This window comes from Bos grunniens, chromosome 22 (genome assembly GCF_055505025.1).
Source record: "Bos grunniens cultivar Pamir isolate PY7600 chromosome 22, Bosgru_T2T1.0, whole genome shotgun sequence".
Lineage (NCBI taxonomy): Eukaryota > Metazoa > Chordata > Mammalia > Artiodactyla > Bovidae > Bos > Bos grunniens.
Genome location: NC_141186.1, coordinates 39017295 through 39045049, shown reverse-complemented (window position 1 = coordinate 39045049; position 27755 = coordinate 39017295). Strand labels below are relative to the sequence as shown.

Sequence of the window (27755 nt, the reverse complement as noted above, 5' to 3'; positions counted from 1 at the left end):
TTTTGGGGACCTGTTTTTATGAGACCTGTGTATATGAATTTATGAATTTACTTTTTTCCCTATTAATCTGTCTTGTATTGATTTAATTATTCAACCAGCCAAAAGAGCTGAAGAGGGATGGTGAGGTGGCGGGAATTCACCCTCCCTCAAAACGTAAATGAATACATTTCAAGGCAAACTACAAAAGGATATCTAATTGAAAGAGAAAGTATCTTAAACTTCTTTAGTTCACACTGCCTGACTTGGATGGCCTGTGCTGTTTTCCTCTCCATCCTGGCTCCAGTGATGGCAACAATAATTATAAAGGTAAGAATAACAGCCTTCCATTTGTGCCAGTGCTCAGCATATATTATTAAATAGACACCTCATCAATAACTTCATAAGTATTATTAGCCTCATTTTACAGATGAAGAAACTGAGGTTCAGAAGGATTTAGTAACCTACCCACTGTAACAGTGTCAGTGGCACAACTGGGGTCCAGAGTAGCATTGTCTCAGCTTTGGGTGAGACAAATACCCAGGTGATATTTTGGGCGATACCAAGTCCTGTATGATTAGATTCATGCTCGAGCATCTGTTCTCATGCACTGGAAAGCGTTTTAGCAATAGAGCCCTTTCTCCTTTGGCAGACCTGGCTCTTTGCTTTTCACGTACTTGGAATCCTATGACCTAGGTTTTGGGAGTTGTAGGATTTTAGCAAAGCCTGCCTAACTTTTCTAAGTTTTTTTTTTAATATGTAAGGTGGGGGAAATGAGCATCTATTTCCTAACACTACCATGTGGGACTCACTGATATTATACTGGGTTTTTGCTACTAGCAATGTTTCTCAAGAGATTACAATATACCACCCACTGGACTCAGCTCTTAGCTTGAATCATAGCACTTTTCAACATTAGTTCCACGGGGACAGGATGTATTACTGTCTCCATTTCAAATTAGAAGAAACTGAAACCCAGTGAGGAGCATCCACTTGCTCAAGGTCACCCAGCAGGTGAGCAGTGAGGCTGGGATTCACACCCAGTTTTGTGTGACGCTACCATTTGGTAACAGGTGGCTCGGTGCCTGCCACCTGCTGTATTTTAATAAATGGTAGGAACAATGGTTATTGATAACGATTTCTCTGAGGAAGGATGAGGCTCAGCAGCAGCTCTTCTGGAATTCTGTAAGCACCTCCAGGGCAGGGCCTGCCTCTTAGCAGACGTGCACACACAACATCGCACAATGTGGCTCCCTATGGGCTGGAATCTGCTGCGGAGCTGAGTGTCTGCACTGACGTGGAACACCAGTGAGACAGCACATTCATCACCACTTACATAGGGGCAGTGATCTAACCCACAAGAAAACTGAGTTTATGGAAAGGAAATGAGCCTGTTAGACCATTCTGCTGAGTAGTTAATGCTAATAAAAGACTTTCTTTTAGGGGAGTGACTTCTTTCAGAAAGGCAGGGTAGCAGAAAGAGTTAAAAATACAGACTTTACATTTGGCTCTTGGCTTAGCTCTGTATTATCTGTGCAACTTTGACCAAATCACTTAACCTTCCTGAATCTCAGCAGTTTCATCAGTAAGATGGGAATGACAATAGTACCTATCCTGTAATTTCAGTAGAGCATTAAAGAAGACATCGACTATGAAATACTTGGTATAGTACCTGGTCACAGAAAGTGCTGGATCAATGTTAGTGATTACTATTTTAGACCCAGCTCACTTTTTCCCCTCATCTCTCCCTTCTCCCTCCAAAATAAAAATGAGGCCATGATAACAGCTAACATGACTACTGTGCAACAGGCACTGTTTTTAAGCGCTTTATATATGTTAATTTAATTTTCTCAAGAATTTGGGAAATGAAGCATGAAGAGGTGACCTGCCCAAGGTCACAGAATTGAGATTCAAACCCAGCACTCTTCCTTCTCATTCTGAGCTCCTGTGGATAGCACAAGATGAATCTAAACCAAGCCTCTCTTGTTTTCTCATTAGTAAGAATTTGGAGTTTCTGGGTTGTATCTCATTACTACAGGTAAGGGACTATATGACACTCCACCCTACATTCTCCCTGATCACTCAATACCAAATATAGTGGTTTCTCACACTGGGCAATTGGCGAAGCTTCCTCCTGGGAGACTGAAGTACAGAACTGCATTCTTTATACCCAACTTGTGCTCAGTCATGTCCGACTCTTTGTGACCACATAGACTGTAGCCTGCCAGCCTCCTCTGTCCATTGGATTTCCCAAGCAAGAATACGGGAGTGGGTTGCCACTTCCTTCTCCTGGGGATCTTCCTGACCCAGGGATCAAACCCACATCTCTTGCATCTCCTGCATTGGCAAGAGAGTTCTTTGCCACTAGCGCTACTTGGGAAGCCTTGAGGAGACATATATTGAATTAGATTTCCACTGGACGGTGATGGGCAAAAAATCCAGTTCTCAGATCACATCATCATCAGATGTAATTGCCAAGTCAGCTCTGGCAAGGTACTCGAGGAGCTGAGCTAGAAAGGAAATGAACCTACTGTCCATTTAGTCCTTAGTTCTTAAAGAGCTATCAAAAAAGCTTGATAGCTTTTGATACATGGGCTGTTTCATACCCAGCCAATATAGGACTCTTCATGAAATCAGAACTTTCATGAATTTCTCACATCTGGATGGAGTATCATGGTCTAATTGCCAAACGCCAGTCACCACATAATAATCTGATTCTGGAACTCCTATCAACTCTAGACGTTTTAAACAACTTCATGTTATTGCCTGAAAATTCTACATTAAGTTCTGCTACTATGGCTCTTCTCAGGATCAGCTAGATGAAGAAAAAACAAATCAAAACAAAACTATAGCACTCTTGAGGGAGCAGGAGTCTTGGACACCACTTCTCAGGATGTGGTGAAGCTGGAAAGCTTGGTGGCCTACATGAGAGGGTGGCTAACTGAGGATGGAGCCCGACGCAGCACTCAGAGCACCTTCTCCAAAGCTTATCCTCTAGCATCTGTTCATTTCTACTGTCCTGCTGATTGTTGCTTTAGCAGCCTGCTTCCTTTCACCCTCCAGCAAACACAAACTGGCTGTCAACACAAGTTGTGGCTCCTGGACCAGGCTTTCTGGTGTCTGAGCACTGCAAACTGTGATTAGAAATGCGCTTCCTCCCAGCTCAGACATCTTCAGGGAGCCTAGCAAAACTGAATTTCTGGGTCAGTGTTGGCCTTTACCATTTATGATTTAATTAACTCTGAATGAAGCTAAGCCTTTTCCTCAGAAAGGAAAATCCATAGAAATGGCATCAAGTTCTCACTCAGTATTATATAACTGTCTTCTGGACTATGACCTTGAGCTGAAGTTTCAAGAAAGGTAGACAATAAAGAAGCGGATTCTCAGGAGGCCTCACTCCCTTTCCCACGTGGTGGCTTTGCAGTTTTCAAACCTAAAGTGGCTCCTGAAGAACTGATCACTCTGTGGTCCAGGCACGGGGATGTTTCCAGCCAGCTTTTTCAAGGCTCTACAAAACTGAGGGCCATGTCTGTATTATCTCCCAGTTTACACTGTAGGTGCTCTTATTTGTTGTCTTATTTGTTGACCAAGACATCCACGGTTTCGAGTTTACTTTGGTCCGTAAAGAGGCTCCAGGTTTCAAGATGGAAATCCAATTGTACCCTCCCTCATTGGCTTAAAATCTTCTAATGGCTGGATCCTTCTCATCCTTCAGGTGTTATATCACACACTACCCACTCTGAGTGGGCTGCCTTGCTCACTTGAGTACCCTACAGCCCTGTTACTTTTTACTGGAGCAGGCTGTTCATTTCTCACAGAACTGAATTATGTTCTGTTTTTATAATGTGAATTCATTTATTCACTTGTTTACTGCCTGTGCCTTTTACTAGACTGTATATTCCATGAAGGCAGGGCTTGATGTGCTAATCACAGCTGTGGCCCCAGCACTCGCTGGCCACAAGCAGAGCATCCCCCATACATGTGCTGAGGGAATATAAGTGCTACCCTTTGCATCATCCCTTATACCTAAATTTCAAAGGGGTCATGCACTCTTTCCATTTAAACCATTCCAAGTACACAGGAACAGATTTTTAGCTAAATTGAAGAAGGAAGTACCATTAAGAAGATGATGCATTAGACAACAAACTGGAGGGCATGACTTCCTTTCTGACTTTGTAACTGACTTAATGTGGGGCAATTTAATGGAACTGTGTTTCTAAGAATAATTTGGGCATAATAAGCCCGGCCCACTCTGAATTATACCATTAGGACAAATAATATATTTCACAGAAGAAAAATGTTATAGCAAGTCTCTGTATTTTTTTTTTTTAATAAAAAATATGTTCTTATCAGATAAGATGCCATTAGAAAATGCTATGGCTATAGCACAGTATACCATTGGGATATTTTAGTTTCTTATTCTCTTGGAAAATGTCAGGAAAAGGTTTGATCGTATTTTCAAATTCCTGACAGTAATAAAATCCAGATATCATGAAGCCCATGGTTTGTCAGGGAATAACAGAGTTGCTAAATAATAAAATACCAAGTGGCATTCTTGGCTTCAGTTCAGAAGAATATAATTTCAGAGAAGCTAGCACAATGTTGGGCTGCTGACTGCAACTGCCTTTCTTTTCAGCAGAATTCCTTAAATTTCTCTTGTATTTAGTCCTCAGCACACACTGTGGTTGGATGGCAGCATGTGCCATGTGAATCCACTGAGAAGGGCAGGCATCTGGGGCTGCATCCTGCACTCAGGGAATACAGATCAGGTTTCCTTACACCATTTCTCCAAATTAATTTGCATGTCATCTTTCCAATCTTCGCCATTTCCACATACCAACACAAGATAGCTACATGATTTTTTAAAAAATCATACTTAGGCATCACCTGTGTTGTTATTTGCTTAATATATTTTATGTAAATTAATTCACTATCTAAATATTAATATAGTTCTTTAAAAAGAAAAACCTATGTCACCAACCATGACTGGAAGGTAATATAAAGTACAATCTTTATTACCTCATAAATTTTTCGTTCATTAGTTTGTTTTTTGTGTCCTTTACCAGAATGAATGACCCATGAGGCCAAGGCCTGATTTCTGTTATTTATGTCCATAGCCCCAGCACTAGCTGGATGTAAGGAGAGCATCCCAAGTACGCTTGTTAAGACAATATAAATGTCTGCCTTCTACATCATTCCCTTATACATAAACTTCAAAGGAGACATCCAGGAAAAATAATCCATTCTTATTTAAATCATTCCAAGACCCAGTACACAGAAAACATTTTTTGTTAAATGAGATCTAAATCATGCTATTAGATTCTAATGGAAGGCTCTTGTCTGCCAAAGGCTCTGAGTATGAGGCTGGTAGGGGTACTAAAGATTTCAGTTCAGTTCAGTTCAGTTGCTCAGTCTGACTCTTGTGACCCCACGAACTGTAGAAAGCCAGGCCTCCCTGCCCATCACCAACTCCTGGAGTTTACCCAAACTCATGTCCACTGAGTCAGTGATGCCATCCAACCATCTCATCCTCTGTCAGTCCCTTCTCCTCCCGCCCTCAATCTTTCCCAGCATCAGGGTCTTTTCAAATGAGTCAGCTCTTTGCATCAGGTGGCCAAAGTATTGGAGCTTCAACATCAGTCCTTCCAATCAACACTCAAGACTGATCTCCTTTAGCATGGACTGGTTGGATCTCCTTGAGTCCAAAGGACTCCCAAGGGTCTTCTCTAACACCAGAGTTCAAAAGCATCAATTATTCGGCGCTCAGCCTTTTTTTACAGTCCAACTCTCACATCCATACATGACTACTGGAAAAACCATAGCCTTGACTAGATGGACCTTTATTGGCAAAGTAATGTCTCTACTATTTAATATGCTGTCTAGGTTGGTCATAACTTTCCTTCCAAGGGGTAAGCGTCTTTTAACTTCATGGCTGCAATCACCATCTGCAGTGATTTTGGAGCCCCCCAAAATAAAAGTCTGTCACTGTTTTCCCATCTATTTGCCATGAAATGATGGGACCGGATGCCATGATCTTAGTTTTCTGAATGCTGAGCTTTAAGCCAACGTTTTCACTCTCCTCTTTCACTTTCATCAAGAGGCTCTTTAGTTCTTCTTCGCTTTCTGCCATAATGGTGGTGTCATCTGCATATCTGAGGTTATTGATATTTCTCCCGGCAATCTTGATTCCAGCTTGTGCTTCTTCCAGCCCAGCGTTTCTCATGATGTACTCTGCATAGAAGTTAAATAAGCAGGGTGACAATATACAGCCTTGACATACTCCTTTCCTGATTTGGAATCAGTCTGTTGTTCCATGTCCAGTTCTAACTGTTGCTTCCTGATTTGCATATAGGTTTCTCAAGAGGCAGGTCAGGTGGTCTGGTATTCCCATCTCTTTCAGAATTTTCCACAGTTTATTGTGATCCCCACAGTCAAAGGCTTTGGCATAGTCAATAAAGCAGAAACAGATGTTTTTCTGAAGGTCTCTTGCTTTTTCGATAATCCAACAGATGTTGGCAATTTGATCTCTGGTTCCTCTGCCTTTTCTAAAACCAGCTTGAACATCAGGAAGTTCATGGTTCATGTATTGCTGAAGCCTGGCTTGGAGAATTTTGAGCATTATTTTGGTAGCGTGTGAGATGAGTACAATTGTTCAGTAGTTTGAGCATTCTTTGGCATTGCCTTTCTTTGGGATTGAAATGAAAACTGCCCTTTTCCAGTCCTGTGGCCATTACTGAATTTTCCAAATTTACTGACATATTGAGTGCAGCGCTTTCACAGCATCATCTTTTAGGATTTGAAATAGCTCAACTGGAATTCCATCACCTCCACTAGCTTTGTTCATAGTGATGCTTCCTAAGGCCCACTTGACTTCACATTCCAGGATGCCTGGCTCTAGGTCAGTGATCACACCATTGTGACTGTCTGGGTCGTGAAGATCTTTTTTGTATAGGTGTGTGTATTCTGGCCACCTCTTCTTAACATCTGCTTCTGTCAGGTCCATACCATTTCTGTCCTTTATTGAGCCCATCTTTATATGAAATGTTCCCCTGGTATCTCTAATTTTTTTGAAGAGATCTCTAGTCTTTCCCATTCTATTGTTTTCCTCTATTTCTTTGCACTGATCGCTGAGGAAGGCGTTCTTATCTCTCCTTGCTATTCTTTGGAACTCTGCATTCAAATGGGTATATCTTTCCTTTTCTCCTTTGCTGTTGGCTTCTCTTTTTTTCACAGCTATTGGTAAGGCCTCCTCAGATTAAAGATTTACCAGAACCAATATAAGCATTCTCCTTGACTTGATCAGAAAAACTGAAAAATACATGGAGGGGTAACTTCCTTCTCATATGACTTGATGTTACTCAATTCTAGGCCTTCCTAACACCTAACATGATCTCTGTTATCAGCAGAGTAAGAGTGCCACCCTTCAAGAAACACTGCTTTTGAAGATCTAAACAGACATTTCTATGACTAAATAGACATTTTGGTAAAACATACAGATGGCTAAAAAGCACATGAATGGATGCTTAACAGCACTAATTAATAGAGAACAGCAAATCAAAACTAAAATATGGTATCACCTCATACTGGTCAGAATGGCCATCATAAAAAAATCTACAAATAACAAATGCTAGAGAGGGTGTGGAGAAAAGGGAACCCTCCTTCACTATTGGTGGGATTATAAATTGGTAAGAGCCACTATAGAGAACAGTAGAGAGGTTCCTTAAAAAACTAAAAACGGAACTATCATATAATTCAGCAATCCTGCTCTGGGGGATATAGCTGGAGAAAACACTATTTGAAAAGATATATGCACCCTGATGTTCACAACAGCACTATTTACAACAGCCAAGACATGGAAGCAACCTGTCCATTAATAACTGAATGGACAAAGAAGTGGTATATACACACAATGAGATATAACTCTGCCACAAAAAAGAATGAAATAATGCTATTTGCAGCAGCATGAATGGACCCAGAGATGTTCATACTAGGTGAAGTAAAATCAGAGACAGAAAAATGGATACCATATGACATCACTTATATGTGGAATCTCAAATATGACATAGATGATCTTATCCACAAAACAGAAACAGACTCACAGACTGAGAAAACAAGCTTGCGATTACCGAAGGGGAAGGCTGGGGAGGGGAAGTCAGGAGTTTTGTTTTAGTACAGACAAAGTATTATATATAAAATAGATGACCAACAAGGACCTACTGTATAGCACAGGGAGCTATACTCAGTACCTGGAAATGAGCTAGAATTGAAGGGAATATTAAAAAGAATATGTAACTGAGGTACTTTGCTGCACACCAGAAACTAACACAACATTGTAAATCCACTGCTGCTGCTGCTCAGTCGCTTCAGTCGTGTCCGACTCTGTGCGACCCCACAGACGGCAGCCCACCAGGCTGCAAATGAAGGCAACGTTTTTTATTTTTATTTTATTTTTATTTATTTTTTTTGGATGTTTAAAATTATTTTACTGGATTACATTTACAGGTTTAGATTAAAATTTCACTTTCTTTTATCTACTACAGTGTAAGTAAGAACTTATCAGATCAGCTCTAGAGAAAAATAAAGAAATTTCCTTTTCTTTGATCATCTGAATATACTTTTAATACATCTGATATATCATCTTCATAAGTAGTTTTAAGCCCAATAATTCTCATGATAAATATTCATCCTTGTTCAGTTCAGTTCAGTCGCTCAGTTGTATCCAACTCTCTGTGACACCATGGACTGCAGCAAGCCAGGCTTCCCTATCCATCACCAACTCCCAGAGCTTGCTCAAATGTCGAGTAAATTCCACAAAACAACTTCTGAATGCCGGCAGAGGCAACGTTTTTTAAAGTAAGTATATCTCAGATGTTTTTCAAGAGATATACTTACTTTAAAAACCGTTGCCTTCATTTGCAACATACCATTTCTGCTTTGGTAGGAAACTGATGAGGGGCTGAGGCAGGAGTCACTGAAATCCCCCTTTTCAGTGAGCTTCTCAGGAAGGCGTGCAAGTGGAGAGGGAAAGACTGTGGTTTCAAGAACTCAGATATATTTGCCCACCTCCTGTGAAAGAGAGTAGAGGGATTTTCTTACCATGAGGCAGTGTTTTTGTTTGCCCAGGAACAGGGGAGCCTGGTGGGCTGCCGTCTATGGGGTCGCACAGAGTCAGACACGACTGAAGCGACTTAGCAGCAGGAATCCTGGTTTTAGAATGTGTCATCAGTTGGGCATCAGTTGGTTGTAGGAATAGTCAGAGACAAGAATCAGAAGATGAATAGGGCAGGAAAAGGGCTAAATTTGTCAGATAATGAAGTGGAGTTATTAGGGCAGATGAAAGATGACCCTCCAAAGGGTACTTTTTGGGGTAATCAAAATCAAGTAGCAGAGATGACAGTTAGAGATTAGTAATGGGAAAAACTGTGAGCAGAACCAAGGAGGAAAGGAGAAGAAATACAAGCTTCAGAGAAAGGAAATGATGAAGAGGATTCTGAGTAAGTCCAAACGAGAGGGAGGAAGAAAATGCACCTGCGTGAATGTGCACGGGCTCCTTCATCCTGTCGGATGAAACTGGAGGCAGAGCAGCAGTATTAGCAGTGAGCTATGATGAAGAAAAGGGCAGAGGAGCGGAGAAACACCTGCGGCTTTAGAAGGCAGCTGAGCAGAGCTTAGAAGGAGAATCCATATAGGAAGGAGAAAGGAAGAGACAGGAAGAAACATGAATTTGGTAGACCTCTTTGAGATACTCTAGAAATGGCAAACACAAGGCACTCGTGCCTCTTTTATCATATTGATTACGCTTTATTTTCCTCTGAATATAGATCTGGCTTCAGAACCATTCTCAAAACAGCACTCTAGTTAGCCACTACTGACTGATTTGACCTGATGATAGTTATGAAAGCTGCATTCTTATGGTATTAAAAAACAAAAAATACAAACAAGCACTCTGTGGGGTTCTGCTAATACCTACTCACTGACTGAAGAGTAATAAAGAAAAAACTTAACTTCTAGCTAAAAAAGCAAAATGCTTCAGTGTGAGATGTTTATTAATATGGACATAATAACGCACATGTATGGAAGTGAGTAAATGTATAACCAAAGCATTCAATATTTGTAATCTGAAACTCTGTTTTAAGCATTCATATGCACACGAAAATCAGCTCATCCTTCACCTTGGCAACTGAAACCTTTAAACCCCATAAACTGATATGAATTACATTTTGAGTTAAGTAGCTAATATCAAACAACAGCATGTTCAAATAATCAGAGTTTTTTCCTTCCTTCTCTATATATGACACTATATTGGGCTCAACTTCTTAAAATGTTAGCATGAACACCAAAGAAGTTTTTCTTCCCACCACATGACACATTTTCCAAAAGCACATATAAATAATGCAACAACCTAACAGCATTGATTATGATCAGGCTATGGTGACAGCTGGGGGGAAAACTGGGATTTTTATCAATGGTGATAAAAAAGAAACAGCATTCATTTTCAGTCTGAAACTAAATTTTTAAAAAGGGAGGAAGGATGGAGTGTGACAAGTTGCTTTGGTTCCAACTTCCTCCTCCACGCATTCGTTAATTTCACCCAGATTTGAGCATCTGAGGCCTTTGCGTATTCATACAAAGAACCACTTGAAGGCACACAATGCCCTCAGATTTTCCCTAGTCAGGGAAACATTCAGTGCTTTCTTTGAACTATTTTGTTTGAACATCTCAGTACATTATTCATGTTCTGCCAAACAGCTCATAATGCTTTGGAGGAGGAGAGCTGCTGTTAGGGGTTATCCTTTTTATGACTTTATTCGGAATTAACAATAAAAAAGATGTTCATTATCCTAGGCTAGTTTAACTGAGATAGAAAAGGAAAGAGGCAGTGGGGAGGGAGGGAAGAGAACAGTGATCTCTCAAGAATTTTTTGCAGTCTGAGTGTCTATTGACCCAAATACATTCATCATCATAGCTCCTGGGAACCAACTCAATAGAATCCTAACTGGCCTCCTACATTGACTCCAGCCCTTTTTACTGCAGCCAGGGTAATCCTCTCAAAACACATGTCTAATCACACATGCCTATCCTTCCTCTCTGTGGTCTAGCAAGGTTCTTCGTGGTGTGGCCCCTTCCTGCCCTGTGGCAGATTATGGCATACTTTGTTCTCTGGACTCCAGCCCCACTGGCCTTCTTTCAATGCTGCCATGCCACAGGGCCTCTGCTGACCACAGGGCCTTTGCACAAGCTGACTCTGCATGGAATGCTCTTTCTACTCCCAACTCCTTTGCTCAGCTTTTATAATACTAGCCTAAATGTCTTATAACTTCTCAAGAAGGCCTGCTCTGAATCTGTCTCTACACACTGGTTCAGATTCCCCTGATGTCTCCTCACAAAGCACTCCTTCTTTCTCAGCATTTGTATCTATTTGTAGCTATAAATTTGTGAGACTCTTTTCCTGTTCCCCCACTCAACTCTAAGCTCTGCTGGGCTATAACAGAGACTACTTTCCTCTCCACTGTGCAACCGCACACTGTACACACACAGAGAGTCCTTAATAAAATGTGTTTACCTAACAAATTAATGGATTGTGCCTCATGTAACGTACTGCTTAGCTGATATATTCATAACTGTGGCGCACAGAGAAAGATTTTGGAAAAAATGCTTATACTGTAAACCAAATATTATTTAGTAAATATAATAAAAAATAATTACATCAAGCTCCCCTGCATATCCTGTTGAAACCAGCAGGTGATGACTAAACTCTGTCAGGTAAACGGACAAAATCTCCAGAAAGGAGACTGTATCTCACATTTCCTTCTGTTCTCTGCTGTGAAGGAATGGAACCCTTATTAAGGCTGCTAAGTGAAAATGTAGTCAAGTCATTCTGTCTGGAGAATAAACAAGGTGGATGTCACTGTAATCTTCTGGGGAAACCAATCTTCAACTTGGGAGTTGGCCCAAATGATGCCAATGAGAACCACCTGGAAGGTGAACCGGGGAGAAACACAACTTACGTTGGTTTTGAAGCCTCAGCCTGGTCGGTCTGTAGTTTCTCTCCTCCTTCCACCTCCATCGTGCAATATACGATGCGATTTGGAGCTAAGGATTTGAGGCCTTGGACTTCCATGATCACCACCTGCAAACAGAGTCGCACACAGCAGAGTTTACTGTCAAAGTCTATGGACAGCGTCAGCCAGAGGAAAATAGACACGTTAAGACCTGTCTCATGCATATACACAAAACCCCAACAGGTATCTGAGAACTTCAATCAGGTTTCTACCGGCCATGCTGGGACATATCCAGCACAAAGATGCAATTCTTCATAGTGTAGCTTATTGCCTCCCAGATGGAAAGACAAGGTTCACTAACTCAGATGCACACAGGAGCCAGATTAAGTGGAATGGGCTACTCTTTTCTGTGTTAAAAACACATAAGATCTTGATTTTTCATTGCCAAAAGAAATAGATTCTAAAAAAAATCTTATTTTTAAAAATAGATTTAAAAAAAATATAGAGTCTAGCTTTTTAACTCAGAACCTGATGGAGACATAGGCCAAGAAATTCACTTTCCTCTCTACAAAAAGTAAGTGATAACAGAAGTGCTAAGATAAAGGGCAAGTACCATTTGGCATGAGAGTCAGAGATGCAAAAGGGAGTGATGGGGACTGTGGCAAACTGGAGAGCTCCATTTAAACGGGGCAACTGCTACTTTGCTACAGCCCCTGTTGCCTTGCTTTACTTCAGTCTAGAGGTAAATGGATTGCCAAATACTCCAGCTTCTGCTACCAGAAAATGGAAACCTGAATCACAGTCAAAGTTAGAAATCTGAACTTGAAATTGTGACAATAACTTTAAGACAGAGAAATAAAATAAACAAATTCTGTGCAGGCTAAAATTGTAGAGTGAAAAAAAAAAAAAAGCCTACAATTGTATACTCTCTTTCTAGACTGAGAAAAAGGCTGGGTTTGGATTGACCAAGTTATATTATTTACAACTCCTGGCATTTCCCACCACTACCCTCCAACTCCATTCAGTCACCTGCTATTTTCATATTTAGTGGTACATACTGCCACTCATCAGAGGGAAGGGAGCAGAGAAGACACTGATTTAAAAATCAGGAACAAATGACTTGCATCAGAGATCGATAGAGACCAAAGGATATTAACAAATCACTGACTTGTACTCCAAAAGACCTAATGGCATTATATAAGGAGAAAGATTATGGATGTGCAAAAACTGTACACTTCTTAAACAGGCTCGATTCAAAGAAGCCTAAGACAATAGGGCCTGCATTACCTCAAGATTCACAAGTCAATTTTCTGCATAATAGCCCAGGGATTCTCAAATTCAGTGTGAACCAGAATCACCTGGAAGGATAATCCAGACACTGCTGGGCTTCACCCACTTAGCTGCTGACTAGCACGTCATGGGTAGAGCCCAAGACTTCTCATTTGTAACTAGTTCCCTGGTAGTGCAGATACTGATGCTGCAGATCCAGAAGCCAGTATACCACTCATCAGATACTGGGCAAATCTTGACCATCAAGTCACTCTACTTTTAAATCTCCTGAGCCTCAGTTTCCTCATCTGTAGAGTGGGGATAGTGGTACAGGTTCTCTCTCTCTCTATGGCTACTGTGTGAGGATCTAATGAGATGATGCATGTAACTGAACATCTTTTCACTAGGTGGAAAGAACCATCAAATGAAAAATGTGAGAGGCTCTAGGGAAAGAACACAATTTTTGGAGTTTTAAAGATCTGAGTTCAAATCCTGAACCTGCATCTTCACTAGCTGTGTAATGATTTACAAGGTTCTTAACTAAGGCGATGGCACCCAACTCCAGTACTCTTGCCTGGAAAATCCCATGGACAGAGGAGCCTGGTGGGCTGCAGTCCATGGGGTCGCTAAGAGTCGGACACGACTGAGCGACTTCACTTTCACTTTTCACTTTCATGCGTTGGAGAAGGAAATGGCAACCCACTCCAGTGTTCTTGCCTGGAGAATCCCAGGGACAGGAGAGCCTGGTGGGCTGCCATCTATGGGGTTGCACAGAGTCGGACACAACTGAAGCGACTTAGCAGCTAACTACTCCAAGGCTTTGTTTCCATATTTGCAAATGCCTTGAAGGGTTGTTGTGAGGATTCACTGAGTGAATGATGGTGACGGATTCTACAGATACCTACTGGTTTTCATCAGAACACTTCTCCCTAACCACCACCTGTCCAGGGACACTCCCCTTGTATTCCTGGACATCAGATCTCCTGCTTCAGGGAACTGTTCTCTACTGTCCCTTCCAGCCATGCAATTCTATAATTACATAAAATATATCTGGTACAAGCCTACGAATTCAAACCTAGTCTGCCCTGATGGGATGACCGTCCTCTCTCTCTCTGTCTCTTTTTAGGTCCCCTCACTGTGTCCACCAAAACACATTCACAAACAGATACACAAGGCCTTCCGTTGCTGACTTAGAATGATGAGCAATCTAGCGCTCTAATTACAAAGTACTTGGGAAACCTAGGGCGCTTCATTTTGCACTTGCACTTACAAGTTACAACCTGTTTGACTCGTGTACACATGGGGGTACGGCTGGGGACTCACCCACATCGGTATTTTTGACAATCAGCTGTTTAATACTGAGCACTGATAAAGAATTAGAAAATTACAGACTTAAAAGCTTCATGCAAATCAATAAACCAGTTTCCCCTCACCTTTTAGCAGGAAGACAAGAGGCAGTAGGGAATAAATTGCCACCTTTAATTGGCAATAATCAAATTCAAAGACACCTAAGAAAAAGCATTCAGTATCTCAGGTGGCAGTATGAAAAAAAGGAAGGAAGTTTGTGTGAAATTACACTGGTAATTTTTTCATGCACAAAGTGCTCTATATTTAACTGAATACTGCCTCTTCTACTTGCAAAATACATGTTGAAAATACTGCAATGTGACTATCCCAATCTGAACTGAGCACAGTAAAACAAATTACCGGCAGTTCATTCACAGCAAGCCTTAATGATGTTCTAAAATGTTAATTTAATCTTTACAAATTTTAATTAAATCTATAGAAATTTGATCTATTCTCTTAGTTTCCTATCTTGGATTATCATAAAATCCTTACAGAGTTTGAGCTTTCATATTTTATGAATGGGTCTCCAACTTTGGAGTATGTAAGGAGTACCTGGATAGCTCCTTAAAACGCACGTTCCAGGGCTATGAGGCATGTTTTACATATCATATAATTCACCGTTTCAAGTGCACAATATGGTAATTTCAGTAAGTTTATTAGATTGTACAACCATCATAACAAATCACTGCTTGGAACATTTTTCTCTCCCCCAATAAGTTTCCTTATGATCATTGCTACCTCCTGTCCTAGACAACACTAACCTACTTTCAGTTTCTGGATATGTGCCTTTTTGGACATTTCATATCAATGGCACCAAATAATATGTGGCCTCTTGCATCTGGCTTCTTTCACTAAGCATAATGTTTTGAAGGTTCGTCTATATTTTAAAAAATGTTATCAGTAGCTTATTAATTTTTAATTGGTGAAGAGCATTCTATGGACGTACCACATTTTTGTCTATTCATTCATCTGTTGATAGACATTTAGACTGTTTCCATTTTTTGCTATACTGAATGATGCTGCTATAAACATTTGTGAGCAAGTCTTTGTGGAGACATGTATTTTCATCTCTCTAGGGCAGATATCTAAGAGTGGAATTGCTGGATCACCTGGTAATTTTATGCTTACCATTTTGAGAAACCACAAAGCTATTTTCAAAAGTGGCCACACCATTTTATATTCTCCTCCTCTAGAGATTTGGGTCAACAGTTTTGGGGGTGCTGGAATGTGCACACTGAACCAGTTTTTAATAACTCTGATGCAGTTAGATCGGATCCACTCCTTACATTGCATGTATGATAAACAAACATGTGAGTCAAAGTGACAGACAACTACTGACATGTTGAGACTTCTGCCATAATTCTGGCCCAAAGGGATTCTTTCTTGGGATAATGAGACAAACTAAACAAGTCTCCACTGCAACAAGGACCTTTCTATGGGGAAGCCAATGCGAGAGAGAATCGGAAAGAAAACTGTCAACCTACCATGAAATGAAGCTAGATTGTTTTGTTTTGTTTTTTTTTACATAGGTTACCAAAATGTTAAACTTTCTAAATTGTACAAGATATTTGCAAAATCCTTCAGAACTGCTTTAAGATGGGCAAAGTAATTCAACATTAAATTTAGTAGGTGGTTCTTAAGATTGCATTTCCTAAGGAAAAGGATGGTTTCCTGGAGATGGGAAATTACTCGCTGATTAGCTGACCCATGCCTAGCAAGCTGTTATTTTAATAACTGCTCCTGGGGAGCAAAAAGGAGAACAGCTGATTGTGATGCAGCTAATCACCCCGGTCTGGCCTGCTCTGCCAGGAAGCTCTCAAGGATTGAGGGCTTTTTACCTCCAAGGAGAAAGACAGCACGACGTCTGATTTGGACAGCTGGTTCTCACTCTCCTCACCCATGTCAATGATGGAAGCATTGTGGCTGCGTTTGAGTTTCTGAAGCTTGAACTCGCCGCCTTTGGACACTGGCATGCTCTCCAAATTAGCCATGAGCAGGTTGACGGATGACTTCAGCTCCTCAATGTACATGTTTTCCATTTCTTTGGATACGAACTTGGGAAATTTGCGTTCCTTGTAAAGAAAAAGAAAGGAATGAGCCATGGAGTAAATAAAGACTTGATTTACATAAAAGATTTTCATCTTTCAGCCCTGAGTTCTGATGACATCTACCACTAGTGAAATTTTCCTAGATACTGTGGCACATGCTAGAAAAATGTTCAGTTGAGTTGAGTAGACAGCTGCCTGCCTTCTAGTTATTTATTATCTCTAACAGGTAAGAAACACATAATATACAGTAAGAAAGAAAGAAATGTTTATTATAGTTCTGTCTTTCCCCTCCCAGTTATCATCAGAATATTTGATTTATGGAATGAAAAATGGGGTGATGTTTTTTCAAATCTGGTTTCAAATCAGTTTTTCTTTTTTTAGGAAAATGCAGTCAGTTGTTTTTAAGTTGAGAAGACAGAAAGACACCTTATTTCTGGATATCTATAGAGATTTTCTCACATGAATAATTCAAAAGGAGCTCATTTGAGATGTTTCAAATGTAGCCTGTGGCTATTTCTAAGAGGAATACTTAACTGTTTTCAAGAAAAATTAATGAAGTGATGAAAAACATGATTAAAATTCCTTAGAAAAGAAGACAAAACAACTCAGTATCAGAACTGAACTCTCTGTTTTTGTTTTTTGCTTTTTTTTGACCATCCCATGCAGCATGTGGGATCACTGAACCCACATTGCCTGCAGAAGTGTGGAGTCTAAACCATTGGACCACTGGGAAATTCCCCTAGTTTCCCCTTTCTTAAGAGTTCAGTTGTAATGGCAACTTGCTTTAGCCAGGCTATGTGTTTCTTCACAGCTCTAAGTTGTCTAGATGACTCGAATGAGTAGACTCTGGATCAATCACTTTCTCAAAGAATCAGCCCTCTGCAGCCCAGCTCCATAACTGAGCAGGTGAGGGGCAAGTCAAATCAGTTTGATGTCTTTTTTTTTTTTTTGGAAGTGACAGAAAAATCCAGTTTGAACTGACTTAAACAATAAAAGGAATGTACTGGTTTGAAAATGTCCTAGGGTAGCAGCAGCTTCCAACAAGGCTGGAATGAGGAGTCAGATAATATCATTATAACTGAGTTTTTCCTTCAAAACTGGGTTTGGGTTTCTCTGAGTTGGCTTCATGCTCAGTCTGGCTCCTCTTTATGTCATAAAAAGGTTGCTAAAGCCTGTACTTCACAATACCACAGTACCCTACCTAAAGAAAGAGTGAACATCTTCTCTCGTGATGCTCACAGAAGATGGATCATCTTTATCTCAGAATTCTCAGAACTCTGATGTGCATACCCTGAACCAGCTTCTATGGCCAGTGGTGGGTCATGTTGAATTGCTTAGACCTGAGTTATGTCTTTCGTCTCTGTGGCTCAGGATAGAACTCCACCTGGATCACAGGGAACACGGATTGGAAACATCAAGGTAGATGCTATGACGGAAGTAGATGAGAACTGAAGTCTTCCTGAAAGATTTAGAGGTGGCTTTCTAGAGAAGGTGACCCTTGGGCTGAGTGTGTGATGGATGAGGATGAGTTTGACATTGGGTTGATGTGGCTGAGACATGGCCACTTGTATTTGCTGGTTTTCCATGAAAAATATAACAGGCAACCATAAATCCAAGAAGGTCTATATAAGCTGAACACGGTTGCAAATATTTCTCCATCTCTTTTTGAACGTGGCGCTTCTTACAAGTGAAGAGAAGGATGAGGTAAGTTAATTTATGTTAAGACTGCCAAGCAGCAAAGGTTACATAATAATAGCCTGAAGGCTGTTACACTCATATATCTCCTTCTCCTTATATTTGGGCCCAAACCTCATATCTGTATGGGATATTGGGGGAGCTGGGTAAGTGGTATCTTTAATTTGTACTAGAAGCAGCTGGCCCTGCAGTTGCCACAGAGATGGAGAGAAAAACCATCCTGACTAGGAAGTGGGTTCTTTCCTGCCAGTCAGCCTTACTATCAAGTGTGATCCTTCATCACACACATCTTTGGGACTCACCGAAGGCCTTTTCATTTGAAAGGCTTTGAAACTCTGCCACAGTCTTGAAACTCTGGAAGAAGACTCAGTGGTTATAGACACTACCACTCTGGCCCAGAGGTGGGTTCCACCAAACTTTCTACAGCAGAATATTGGAAAAATCCAGAGTGATCACTCCTCCTAGAACTTGGACAGTTCCTAACAACAGCATAAAAACAGGCTCATAAAACTGAGGTCTGCAAGGGAAAATAAGGCCATTTTTCTGCTCTGAGTACTTAAGCCTTGAGATGCAATAGCATTCTGTCAATCTCAGCTGAGGTTCTAAAGTGGTGTCTTCAGCAGCACACCCATTATAAATACATTTCAAAGCTGAAGTTGTGCCAAAATAAGGAAAATGTAGTTGTCCATCTCAATTGCTACATTCCCAAGCATAAAAGTAAATCAGCCTTGACAAAAGGATTGTTTATTCATATTGCTTTATGAAAGACACAGCACGCGAGTGGAGAAAGCCTCCCACAGAAATTCTCTGCCGGTCATTCGTTTTGGTTTTGGGATAATAACATTCCACAGTGGGGACGCCTCCCAAGGACAGTTCCTTCTGGAGTTACTGATGCTCAGCCACACTGAGGGATTTGGGGAACATCTTGAAAAACAGCATTTGAAAGTGCTAACAGCTCTGCCAGTCATTTGCTTTGCTTTTATGTCTCTTCATTTTCACTCATATAGAATGAAGCAGCTACATGTAAAAGCTGGCAAGGGTCCTTGGATAAAGAATCCTTAGACCCCAAGGCACAACTGACATTGTAGATGGTCAGAAGGAAGGCTGTGGTACAAGGACACTCTCCAGATGTGGAGCTTGCCTACAGATGTGCCAAGTCAGTACAACGTCTCAGACCCTTCCTGGGCTCCTAGCACCCGTTAGACAGTACAGCTATCACTATGAATGAAGGAGTCGCTGAGAAGTGGGGGGATCGCCAGAAAGTGCCCAGGCACCGTGTGACACACGTGGTGTGAGAGGCCTGTGCAGGCGCAAAGGGGCACTGAGGAGCCTTATCCAGTCCACACGGGTGAAACAGACTCGCCGTGAATCCTGGGCCTGCCATTCACTAGTTATGTGACTTTGAACAGGTTTCTTCACCTGTCTGAATAACAGTGTTTATACCTGAAATGTGAATGACAAAGCTTAAAAAGTTATTGTGAAGAGGAAGAGATAATAAACATTAATACTTTTTGACCACTGAGCATTCATAGACATACATAGATATGCATACACATATACTCAGCCCATATATATGTATATTTACACACACACACATATGTATATGCATATATACATATATTCCTACACAGATACACATATCAAATTGTATCAGGCACCATGCTACTACTAGCACTCTAACAACAATAGCAACAGTCATAGTGGTGAACGCAGAAAAGACCATGCTGCTAGGTGGCATTTACAGGTTACTGGGCACTAAGTTAAGCACTGTATATGCTCTTCCTCCTTTAATCTTTCCACAACCCAGTGAGGCTGGTGCTGCCATTTATTCCCATTTGCTGGACAAAAATGAGATACAGAAGTTCCATCCATAATCAGCAGAACTGAGTCTGAAACCCAGAGCCCACACAACAGGGCTGGATTATCTGGCCCCAAGTGGTGTCAGGGCCGAGGTGAACCCTTCGGGGCCTCTCAGCAGTGGGCACCCTCCACACACCTCGCTGTACAGCTCACAGTGCTCAGCAGAGCATGGGCCAGAGCCAAGTCCTCCACAGCAGTGGCCACCCCACCATCACCAGCCAACGTGGCCTGTACAATGCTGGGAGATGGGTGAAGTGTAGGGAGTGATGGGGGAAGGGTGAGCGTGTTAAATGAGAGAAAGGAGGTCTTGGTAGTTATTGTAAAAATCAGCATCACAGATACTAGAAGCATTTGGGGCACAGCTAGTACAGCTTCCTGGATTGGTTCTTTTACTCAAAGCTGTGCTTAAGTGGCTTCATTGCACTTCCTAGCTTTTATGAATTACATAGACTTACTTTCCTTTGAATGAACCTCCCTGGCATTTAGATTTTTCTTTGAAGTCAGATTCCCCTGGGTTCTTAGCTACCTGTGAAAGGTCAGAGTCAGGGAGATGCTCCCTACACACATTTTTCAGGAAAAAAACTGAACTAAATTACTATATGCTTGGACACTATGCTACTTTATGACCCAGGATAGATGCCAGGTCCAAGAACATTTATTAAGGTGGAGGTGGTATCATTCTCTGGAAGGAGAGGATCCACTCTGATCTGACTTTTGGCAATGCAGGGAGCAGAACTTTTCCATCACAGAAATACTTGGATGCTGTTTCTCACGTAGGCACATCATCATGTTTGCAATGGGACAACGGAATGAGATAGTCATTTTCCTCTGCAGAGAATAGGGTTTAAATGGCAACTCAACATTTAAATGATAGCTTGAAAAACCAGTGGTATTTCACTCCCAGACCTCTGCCTCTAATACTGCAGAAGCTGTAGTATTTGTCTTATGTAATTAGCTCAAAAATTTTGGAATTTTACCCCAAAATGTGGCCAAAAGAACTGGCAAATATCACAGCAGCACTAATGCCACAAGCTGCCGGTGTAAGCTCCAATGTCAACTTCTAATCACATAATTTAAATAACTCAGACTTAATTCCTGGGTGAAATCTGGGGAACTTTAATGTCAACATGAGAGGATTTGGGAAAATGTTTGAGCAGGGATTAAGAAGTCTTTCCTACCAGACTTTTAGAAATGCATTCAGGTCCCTTCATGGGACTTTTAAGGCAGCGTGTCTGATGTTCACAGTGAGGGCTCACACAGCTGTCTGTCTGATGACTCGTTGGATGCTGGTGTGACTGAATTGACACATTACACGGTAGGGCTGCGGGTGGAGGAAAGCCACCTCACACTTGGCTCCTTTCTCTCCGAGGAAGAAAGGACACACATCTGCCTTTGGTTTAATTGCGTGAGGATGAGAATGCTGCTGGCAGAACCACCAAGGTCCCTACCACCTCTTTCCCAGATTCCAAGGTAATCAAAGTAAAAGGGATTCAGAATGCCAGGAGCCCATTCTGCCTGCCACGTGCTACTGCTTCATTTGGGCCTCCGGATGACCTGAAGGGAATGCACAGTAAATTGTGGAAGAGAGAAAGCAGGCTCCAGGAGAGGCAACCGTCAGGGAGGGAGGGGCTGGGACAGTCTCGTCCTGGTGGAACTTCCTGCCCGTCATCTGACTACTGAAAAGAAAGAACATGAAGCTTGGAATTAAAGCACTCAGTTTCCTCCTTACTAGCTAGGTGCGCTCTGGTGCACCACTTACACTTTCTGATGTGCCTGAATTGGGGAGAACTATTGCAATGCCCAGAATTGTCTGTCACAGGTCTGAGTAAGACTTTATGTGAAATCACACAGCCAGTGTGATTTAATAAAGGACCGATTAGCAGAGAGAGGTCAGGATGCAGAGAGGTGAAGGCCTGGGTGAAAGGCATGTCAAACCCTTGGATTGGGATGATGGGGAAATGAAGCTTTGTGTTTGGGATGGCATTTTGGGATGGTAGTGTGCATGATGGTTGAGAGAGAAGGTTCTGGTCACTGAATGACCTTGGCCAAGGCCTCTAACGTCTATGCCTCAACCTCTTCTATTATCCTCAGAAGGGGATAATAATAGCACCTTTCTCATAAACATAAAGTTGTTGGAGGGTCATATAGGTTCTCAGGTGTAAAATGATTAGGAGAGAGTTGGGCACATAGTAAACACCACACAAGCAACAGTTTTTTGGGTATATCTTCAAGCAGCTTCCAATTTATAATGACCACTCTACCCACAGCCCTGCTTTTAGAGTTAGAATCCTCACCCTCAGTGATGTATCACCAGCATCCACGTGTTTCATTAAGACCCTTACTCCCTTTCATGGTGGATTGATCAACTGCTCCGGGGGCTGGCCCTTGAACTAAGCTGGGTCATTCAGAGGCCTGACTCTTGAGATTGTGAATGTGCAAGGGGTAGTGAAAAAAGGGGAAAGAGGAGAGAGGGAGAGAGACAGGTTGATTGTCTGAATCATTTCCTATCTGGCCATAATGAAAACCTGTGGAATAGCCATGTTTCTCATTTGAGAAGCAAATAAAGATGATTTGCAGAGAAAGAAGGAATAATGAGTGGGACACACAGACTCAAGAGAAGAGGGGAAACCTTGACCCCTGGGTGGCCCCTGGTTCCACATCCTTCCTAGATCTTGGCTATACCTTGCCCATGGGCTCTGTGAGACATTCCCTAATTCTTAGAATCGACACCCTCTTGTAAAAAGCTTCCCTGTGCTGGAGCTTCTAATTTGCAATCCAGACACTCATCTTATAATTCAGAGAACAGAGTGAATTATGTATGGCAGATGACATCTATCTCCAGGAATTTCTGGTTATGATATTTACAGGAGCTGAAGTTCAGCCATATGGGTTGAATTGCACACCCTCAATAAAATTCACTGTGATGCTAGAAATAGAAAAATCAGGACATGCTGAAAGAAGACAAGCAAGGGTGCTTTGTTTCAATATCTCTTCACGAACTAGCTCTTCTCTAAGAACTTGATACTTTATTTAATTTCTAGTAGACAAGATAGTTCACACTTTTCCTTAGTATTAGCCAGGTTAGTTTAAGCAGAAGGAGAATTTATTTTCCTTGGCATTCCACTAAACGGGACAAAAAGTAGTTCTATAGCTGCAGGTTAAGACAAAGTAGATCTAGGGGGTTTGAACATCTTGAGGATCTCAGGATACTCTGTCTGTTTACTTCTGTATACTGGCTCCACTCTTTTCTCTTCTCTTCCCTACATGGAAGAATTGAACACGACTGCAAACATCTTGTTACCACTACACAGCACAGCTCTGTTCGTTCATGGTCCGTAGGTCTCAGGGGTTTCATTGGTCAGGTGCGCCCATTTCTGGACCGATCACTGGTGGCCAGGATAGGCTGGAAGCTGCGACTGATTTCACTTGCATGAGGAGCTCACTGCCAGGACAAAGTAACTCCTTGGCCTCCAAGGAGGCCAAGCGTGTGAATGAATATTGCAAAAGAAGACAGTAAATGTCCAGGACAGCAGAAGATAGTAGTGGGCAGACTCACAGAAATCCTCCTGAATGTTTAAATATACCCTCAATATACTCTGAAATTATTCTCCATTCTTTGTAAATTTTGACCCAGATTCACTTCAGTTGCGTATTTCCCTGTTCAAGAAAGTCTAGTTCTAAGTTGTCAGTGGTACTCTATTTGGTGTCAGAGTATCCAGTGATGTGGGCCAGCGGAGAGAATTTCTTCATTTACTGATCAGAAATGAGCAACTTGGCTCACTATGCTAACAGCTGTTCATCCATGATATTTTAAAAATTAAAATTAGCCTACGTGAGTTTCTAAAAGTATCTTGTTAAGCCTCAAAGTAAACAAGACAACTAAAATAAAGGTGCCATGAGCTCATTTTGGAAGTGTGTATAAAATTTTAAGTCGCTTGAATACTTACTAGCTGTGGATATAATAGCTGCCTAAGAGCAAACCCTAACCTCTATTTTCTGGATAATCTGCCAAGGAGACACTGACTTTAGAGAAGTACATGATGTTTACTCCCACATTAAGCAGGATTTTCAAACTGAGAGTCTTTTACACTACCTTTAGCCAAACAACTGTATACTATTTTTAGCCACCAGACTGACTCGAATATAAACTTTGAAGGTGTCCAAAAACTAGATGCAAAATATTTCAACAAAAGTGCTTGAGCATGAAAGGGAATTTTCCTGCTTCTTGGAATCTCCCTTGGGTTTCTCCTCCAGTAGAATTCCTTTCCATGTGTGCAAATCCTGATACACTTCTTCCCATAAAGAGGAAGGCTGAATGCCAAGCTCTACTCTGTGTCCATCTTGCCCATCCTCAATTCCCACAGCCCCCACCCTCACGTGCACACAAGGCCTGTGGCTACCATAGGAATCAGTAGGCTGCTGTTATTTAAAACGGTGATATTTTGTTCTTCATGGATATTTTTGCATTGGTTATGATTTTTAAAGTATTGCATTAAAATATTATTTTGATGCCAACATCCTCCCACCCGGAATTTTTAAATTCTGAATCTGAGGTGAGTATCTCACCCTGTTCCAGTCCTGATACTTAGTCAGACTTGAGTTAAAGGTCTAGTGCAGTCTCTTAACTATTACAGAACTGCTTAGCTTAGATTTTTCCCTTCTCTAAAACAAGAATAACTGAAATGTCATTACAGGACCGTTTGGAGGACTGAATGAGATGGTACATGTAAAGCATTTAACATGCTTGACACAAAGGCAATACTAATAAACACCACTAGCATGACTACTGTGAATAACCACACAAACGAACAGCAGAAGAGCAGGTAACACTTAGGCTCATGGTCATCATTAGGAAGGCAAAACCCCAACTCTAAAGCAATCCTACATACTGGGAGACTCAGTCATCACTCATCATTCTCAGTCATCAGAATCACCACTCCATGAACTGTCATTATAAGGGTTTACATACAGCAAAAAAGAAGGCACAAAAGTGGGGAGGACAAGCTCTTAGAGAAGGGGTCTTAAATTGAGGACTGAAGGCTGAGTAGGACGGCGTGATAAGTAGAAGAGAGGAGGAAGGTCATTCCAGGTTGAAACGCTAGTGAGTACAAAAGCACTGGGGCTGGAAAGGGCCTAGACACATTAGAGGGAGACATTCTGTGCAGCTGGAATGGGGAGTCCTGGTGGGAAAGTAATGGGAGGGTGAGGCCAGTAAGGAAGGACACGGTCTGTGGATTAAGAGCCTTGAATGTCATTCTAAAGGAGCAAGCTTCTGTTCTGGGGACAGTGGAGTATTCTATTGAAGGATCCTGAGGCTCTGTTTTGAGATGTCCATATACAAGGTTTAGAATGACAATTATGTGCAGGATGGACAGAAAATGGCGAGGGAGTGGATCCCCATTTGGAGGCTACTGTAAGATCCAGGCCTGGAAGATGAGGACCTGAACTGAAGCACCAGCAGTGGTGCTGGAATGCAGTAAAAGGGATCTGACCCACGTTTGGGAGGCAGAATCAATGAGCTGAGTGGCAGACTGAGTGTGGAGTGTTGTGGGAAGGAAGGAGAAATCGACAATAACCAGGAGGTGTCATCCACAGTAATTAGACAGAGGCCACATGAAGAGGAGTAAAAGTAGGTATGGGCACTCAGTCAGAGGAAGAAGGTAAGGAGTGAGATTTTGAACACATCCAACTTAAAATGAAGGGGATTATCAAAGTGGAAATGCTCAGCAGACGGGTGGAAACATAAGGCAGGGACTCGGAAGGAAGGTGAGGCTGGATCTGAGTATGGATTGGAGTACAGGAAATACATGCATTGTCTCAAGGACAGTGGCCCTGAGGAGGAGGGCTGAGGACTCCATCAGGATGACTGTCCTCATCTTTCTTCCTCTCTGATTCTCAGTTTTGTCTTTCCACAGCCCTCAACAGTCAGTGTTCTCCCTGTGTGGGACTCAGCTCTGGTCCCCCAGCACATGTCCCCAGAGTTTCCTTACCCTGGCTATTTGGTCTGCCATTTGGAGACGGCCGTCCAGCTCTCGTCTGATCTGGGCTGCTTGCTCATCTGGATTGTCCAGCTGCACAAAAGCACAAACATGGAGACTTTGAATTTGGGTGACAACAAAAGCCCAGGAACTCATGACTTTACAATTAACACTCTTACTCTTTGCTCCCATGGACCTATTTCACTAAAACTTAAGTACTGTGTGACAGACAAATCCTTTTAGACAGTGTGATGGGGTAGGCAGGCTGTTCCTAAGAAAGGCATCTGAATGAACTTGTATAGAATCACTTATGAACTTCTAGGCAGTAGTGTTTCTAATGAGGGCCTGATGCAACACTTCTGTTTGGGGTCCAATGAAGACAGTGTTCACAGGGCAGACATACAGGGAAGGAGATGGTAATATAACCATTAGCGATTCATGGAGCAGACACAGTTCGCATCCAAAACACCTACATAGCATATATCCTGCTGCTCTCCCACCCCTGGACCATGGATGATTAGTCAGTTTCTGCATCCTTTCTCTCTGAGCCCTGAGACCTTCTCAACCAGCACTCCAGGTGGCGGCAGCCTCTCAGGTGGTGCTGATACCTTATATACACTACTATGTATAAAATATTGATAGATAACTAATAGAATCGACTGTATCGCATCGGGAACTCTACTCAATGCTGTGTGGTGACCTGCACGGTGAGGAAATCCAAATCAGAGGGGATATATGCCTACGTGCAGCTGATTCACTCTGTTATACAGCAGAGACTGACACAACAGCGTAAAGCAACTGTATTCCAATAAAAATCCATGAAAAATTAAACAGTATAGAAGTAGGTGCATGTCTCCTTCTAACTAATCAAATGCATGCCTTAGAAACTATACTGAGTATGCTTCAATAGGAGGTTACCCATGAACTGTTTGTGAAATTTGAGGTTAGTTACCCACTCGGCCAACTTTTGGCACATCTACATTAAAATTACATGTAATTAAAAAAAAAAAAAAGAAATCTATCTTTGTCTTTTCTGATGGGGAGACAATCCCCTAACTTCTCTGGTGTCAGTTTTACCATCTACAGAATAAAGGTGTTAGTTATGTAATCTCCAGCATCCCTTTGCTGTATTTCTACAAATCTGTGAAAGATATTGCAAGTATTTCTACAAAGGGCCATATAACGAAGACTCTAGGCTTTGAGGGCCATAAGGTCTCTGCTGCCGTGATTCAATTCTTCCAACGAAGCATGAAAACAGACACAGACAATATCTGAATAAATGAGCGGTGCTGTGTTCTAATAAAGTTTTATGAACAACAGGTGGTGGGCCATAGTTACTGATCCCTGCTCTAGGAATTAAAAGTTCTCTCTTCATTTCTAAGCAAGCTTAGCATTACCCTTCAAACTGTAATGAGTCTGCTTTGTTCAGTAATTGATACATTATTTTACTCACAGAAGAGTTAAATAAGTATGGAACAGTGACATTCAAAAGGGATGTGCTCTATTCTTCATTTCAGAACATGTTAACTCACAACAAAAAGTCAATTAAGAACTTGTGAGTTTTCTAAGTCTTTTTCTTT

The 27755-nt window shown here is 41.6% G+C and overlaps 1 protein-coding gene across 15 annotated transcripts in view; it reads right to left on the bottom strand.

The window, feature by feature from the left end:
* Positions 1-27755, bottom strand: part of CADPS (calcium dependent secretion activator) — a 471095-nt gene that overhangs the window by 233243 nt on the left and 210097 nt on the right. For all 15 annotated transcript variants that reach the window (XM_086367063.1, XM_086367067.1, XM_086367064.1 and 12 more), the window contains exons 4-6: positions 26188-26268; positions 16433-16666; positions 11985-12106 (exon numbers count right to left, since the gene is read on the bottom strand). In XM_086367063.1, coding sequence (XP_086223189.1) covers positions 11985-12106; positions 16433-16666; positions 26188-26268 — 437 coding nt within the window. The remainder of the gene's footprint in view (positions 1-11984; positions 12107-16432; positions 16667-26187; positions 26269-27755) is intronic.